The 5,196-nt window shown below is 42.8% G+C and overlaps 1 protein-coding gene across 1 annotated transcript; it reads right to left on the bottom strand.

Moving 5' to 3' along the window:
- On the bottom strand, positions 1-1,312 carry LOC139026754 (protein NLRC3-like; the record flags this gene model as incomplete). The annotated part of the gene is made up of 2 exons (XM_070442052.1): positions 185-1,312; positions 1-76 (listed from the first exon to the last, which is right to left on the bottom strand). Coding segments are annotated over exons 1-2 (816 nt in total), but the record flags the coding sequence as incomplete, so codon positions are not given.
- Positions 1,313-5,196: the final 3,884 nt, after the last annotated feature.

Raw genomic sequence — 5,196 nt, 5'->3', positions numbered from 1 at the left:
CAGGTGGGAGTCAGGCAGCTGTAGGGCAGATGCCACCGTTTCACAGCAACTCGTTGTAAGGCGGCAGTCTGCTAGTCTACAGAGGAGAGACGTTTATTATGAGAGGTGTGGATGTAGTATAGGACTAATTAAATGGCTAGAAGACATATAGTGACATACTGTACACATCAACACTTCAACTCACATAGCCTTTCGGCAGCATCGAACAGCTGGGACCAGCCTCTTACGCCCCTCATGTGACGTGTTGTACACTCTCAGGTCCAGTTTGTCCAACACATCCTCTGACATCAAGAATTGGTATGCCATCGCCGAGCACTGTGCAGGCGTCAGCTTCTTCTCAGCAGGGATCTTGGATGTCAAGAACYTTTGAATTTCATTCATAAAYGAGGTATCGTTCAACTCGATCAAACAGTGGAAGAGATTGATGCACCTCTCTGGGGAGGGATRTTGTCTTTGTTTTTCRTCTGAAAGTCTATCTTTGATGTACTGGATCGTCTTCTGGATGCTCTCTGTGTCTCCCTTTGTCTGGAGCTTTAGGCTTTTCAARAGKATCTGATTGGACTCCAGTGAGATGCCCAGAAGGAAGCGGAGGAAGAGGTCTAGGTGACCGGTCTTGCTGTTCAACGCTTCATCCACTGCTCTCCTCTGCAAGTCATGTAATGTTTTCTGCTGCTGCTGAGATCCTCTGGGTTGTGGCCTGTAGTCTTCATCCTCGCTGTAGCCATCATCCCTGTCTCCAGAATCACTGTCATTTGTTCTTGGTAACTCTTGGTAGTCTCTTAAACTCAATGGGTTGACATTTTCACTGGCATATGAGTAAGCAACATAGAGTGCWGCRAAGAACTCTTGAATGGTGAGATGCACAAAGCTGTACATCTTTGCTTGAAACATTGGATCCTCCTCTCTGAAGATCTCTGTGCACATCCCTGAGAGCAAGAAGGCTTCATTGACATCAATGCCCACACTCCTCAAATAGTCTTTCAGAAAACACCAAATTGCTCTTTGCCAGATTTTGGAAGGCTAGTTTTCCAAGTTTCAGAATGATCTGTACGTCAGACTCTGACAGATTACGAGGATCTGGTTGGTTTTCCCATGGTACTTCTTGTTCTTCATGTTTGTCAGAGTGAGTAGGAAGCGAATGTACATCTCAGTCAAAGTTTTAGGGAGTTTTCCATGGTCATTTTCCTCAACATTTTCCCAAGAACCATGGCAGTAATCCAACAGAAGACCGGTATGTGGCACATGATGTGGAGGCTTCTTGATGTCTTTATGTGGAGATGATTTTGTTGGCCAGTTCTCATCATCATTGAATCTCTTCTGAAGTATTCTTCTTTCTGTGGGTCGTTGAATCCTCGAACTTCAGTGACACGGTCAAAACAGTCAAGAGGTATCTTATCAACTGCTGCTGGTCGGGAGGTTATCCAGAGGAGAGCAGAAGGAAGCATATTCCCCTTGATGAGGTTTGTCAGCAGCACGTCCACTGATGTTGTCTGGTTAATTAGACAACCTCTTGTTGTTATGGAAACCCAGTGGAAGTTGGCTTTCATCGAGGCCATCAAAGATGAATACAACTTTACCGTCGACCACCTTCTTTGCTCCTCATTCTGTTAGTTCAGGGTGGAAGTCACTCAGGAGTTTCAAGAGATTGCATCATCTTTGATCAAATTCAAGTCCCTAAATGGAAGTGCGAAGACAAAATCTACATCCTGATTGGCTATTCCTTCTGCCCAGTCAAGGATGAACTTCTGCACTGAGACTGTTTTTCCGATGCCAGCGATGCCATTGTCAGCACAGTTCTGAGGCTACCTCTTGTTTGGATTGGGATTTGTCATTATGTTCCTCTGTCTTCGGTTCTAAAAGATCTAAAGATGTCATTGCAGTGATTGCATCGTCTTGAAATGCTTTGGTCCGAGCCGTATCTTCAATCTGCCATACCTCATGCTCTTTATTAACCCCTTCACTCTCCCCAGCTGTGATGTAGAGCTCTGTGTAGATCTTGTCAAGCAATGTTGGGTTTCCCCGTTTTCCAAGCCCCTCAAATGCTCCCAAACTTCTTCTTCATGTTGGACTTGTGTTTGTCCTTGACTTTTGGCAGTCTTCATCTAATGAGGAAAGAAAATTGATAGTGTAGTTGGATGTAAAAAGTATCTTTACTTCAGTATTTTAATCTGCAGTATTAGATAACGTAACAACACATACTTCAGTTACTGGTTTCAAAGTCCAATTTCCTGCATGGAGTACTTTATGAGTGTGTTTGTGTGTTGTGTTAGTCTACAATTGGTACATCCATTTTGGACTTTAAAATTAATTATATACTGTATACCCATTGATTCTTGAAGAATACAACATACAAATACCTGATTAGTCACTGTCGTACCTTTCAGAACACAAACATATTAGCTTAATTGTATTGTATTATTTGACAGGGACACTGCATATTAACTAATCAACATTTCTGTAATAATTGGTCTTGTTTTTGTTGAGTTACAAAAATAACAATAAAGAATTGTCTTACCAGCACCATGTGAAGGCATAGWAATATTGATGTGTTGAGAAACTGAACCTGCAACAATGCAGCCAACAAGCTGGGGTGCAGCGACAACAGAACCACCCTGAGCCATAATGGAGGTCTGAGGATGGGCAGGTTGAGCCATRATGGAGGACGGTGGATGGGCAGGTTGAGCCATGATGGAGGACGGTGGATGAGCAGGTTGAGACGTAATGGAGGACGAAGGACCAGAATGCTGGGCTGGAGCGAGAGACTGAGGAGTCTGATCCATGATATCAGACAGTCAGTGTCCTCCCCCTGAGAGAGACAGAGAGACAACATAAGGAGTAAGTTTAACAACAAAAACATTTGAGTATGCTAATAGGTTCTTAGCTTATTGGTTATGACAAGGTAAGATCATTGTAAATATTTATTTATGTCCTATATTCAATTCGTTGAAATTACTTGAAATCTTACAGACTGCTAGTGTCTTTATCATATCACACAGGGACCTGCAGTACAGACTAGTGGCTTTATCATAACACACAGGGACCAGTCTTGTCCCATCGCTGCAACTCCCATACAGACTCGGGAGAGGTGAAGGTCGAGAGCCGTGTGTCCTCCGAAACACAACCCCGCCAAGCCGCACCGCTTCTTGACACAATGAACGCTTAACCCGGATGCCAGACGCACCAATGTGACGGAAGGAAACACCGTACACCTGGCGACCGTGTCAGTGTGCATGCGCCCGGCCCGCCACAGGAGTCGCTAGAGCGCGATGGGACAAGGACATCCCGGCCGGTCAAACCCTCCCCTACCYCGGACRACACTGGGCCAATTGTGTGTCGCCTCATGGGTCTCCCGGTCGCAGCCTGCAACACAACCCGGTATATTAAACCACCTAGACACATCAAATGCACGGTCGTCATTCTGAAATGAGCTGAAGGACAGGAAGTAGACATTGGTGATTTTAAAACAGTTACAAAGTGCAATGGCTGTGATGGGAGAGAACTGAGGATGTAGCAACTAACATCGTAGTGACGCCACAATAATGACCTAAATAACAGAGTGAAAAGAAGAATACAAATATACAGAATAAAAAATATTCCCAAACATCATCATAGCAACAAGGCACTAAAGTTCATCTGAAGAAGAAAAAAATACTTTTTGGCCTAAATTAAAAAACCTTGGGGGCAGGTAGCTAGTGGTTAGAGCAGTGGACTAGTCACCAAAAGGTTGCAAGATCAAATCCCTGAGCTGACAAGGCAAAACAATCTGTTGTTCTGCCCCTGAACAAGGCAGTTAACCACTGTTCCTAGGCTTTCATTGAAAATAAGATTTGTTCTAAACTGACTGCCTAGTTAATAAAGATTATTTTTATTTTATGATTAGGGTAACTGCCTCCTTATTTTCAGCATGGTGGCGGCTGCATCATGGTATGGGTATGCTTGTCATTGGCAAAAACTGAGGAGTTTTTCAAGATGTGTGGTGGAGCTAAGCAGAGGCAAAATCCTAGAGAAAAACCTGGTTCAGTCTGCTTTCCAGCAGACACTGGGAGAGGAATTCACCTTTCAGCAGGACAATAACCTCAACACAAAGCCGAATATACACTTGAGTTGCTTATCAAAGACAAGTGAATGTTCTTGAGTTTTGACTTAAATATGCTTGAAAATCTATGGCAAAAAAAATAATTGCTGTCTAGTCATGATCCCCAACACTTTGACAGAGCTTGAATAATTTTTTAAAGAATAATGGACAAATATTGCACAATCTAGGTGTGCAAAGCTCTTATGAGACTTACCTAAGACTCACAGTGTAATCACTGCCAAAGGTGCTTCTAACATGTATTGATTCATTGGGGTGAAAACTTATCAAGGTATATTAGGGGTTTTTTTTCCTTCATCTTAAAAAATAAATGTAAAGACTTTTCCACTTTGACATTACAGAGTATTTTGTGTACTTAACTCATTGTAAACACATAAAATGTGAAGAAATCCAAGGGGGGGGGGGGGGTGTAGACTTCCTATATGCACTGAATGTACAATATTGGAAAGTATTTTCAGTGTTAGATTTCCAAAACATCTGGATATAAAGCCATGGAAAAGTAGATCTGGACGTGAATCAGTAACCAGAGCAGTAATATGAAACACATTTTCAAGAGGACCAGGGGGGATTATCTTTTTATTTTTTTAAAGGTGAAAGGTCAAGGAATCCACTGCACTTGCCTGTAGATCTGTAGCTCATATGGATAGGAAGGTATTGAAAATTAGACCCATAAATATTAATGTAAAATCAGTTCAATGAAAATGGCCATTCTAATGGGTGGAGGGAGGTCAGTAGGTGGTTTTAGAGGATTGTAATGGGTGTACTATAGAGGAGGGAGGTCAGTAGGTGGTTTTAGAGGATTGTAATGGGTTGTACTATAGAGGAGGGAGGTCAGTAGGTGGTTTTAGGGATTGTAATGGGTTGTACTATAGAGGAGGGAGGTCAGTGGTGGTTTTAGAGGATTGTAATGGGTGTACTATAGAGGAGGGAGGTCAGTAGGTGGTTTTAGAGGTATTGTAGGGTTGTACTATAGAGGAGGGAGGTCAGTAGGTGGTTTTAGAGGATTGTAATGGGTTGTACTATAGAGGAGGGAGGTCAGTAGGTGGTTTTAGAGGATTGTAATGGGTGTACTATAGAGGAGGGAGGTCAGTAGGTGGTTTTAG

Source organism: Salvelinus sp. IW2-2015, unplaced genomic scaffold, assembly GCF_002910315.2.
Source record: "Salvelinus sp. IW2-2015 unplaced genomic scaffold, ASM291031v2 Un_scaffold5692, whole genome shotgun sequence".
Taxonomy (NCBI): Eukaryota; Metazoa; Chordata; class Actinopteri; order Salmoniformes; family Salmonidae; genus Salvelinus; species Salvelinus sp. IW2-2015.
Note: the sequence above shows the minus strand (reverse complement) of the source record. Positions and strands in the feature narration are given on the sequence as shown.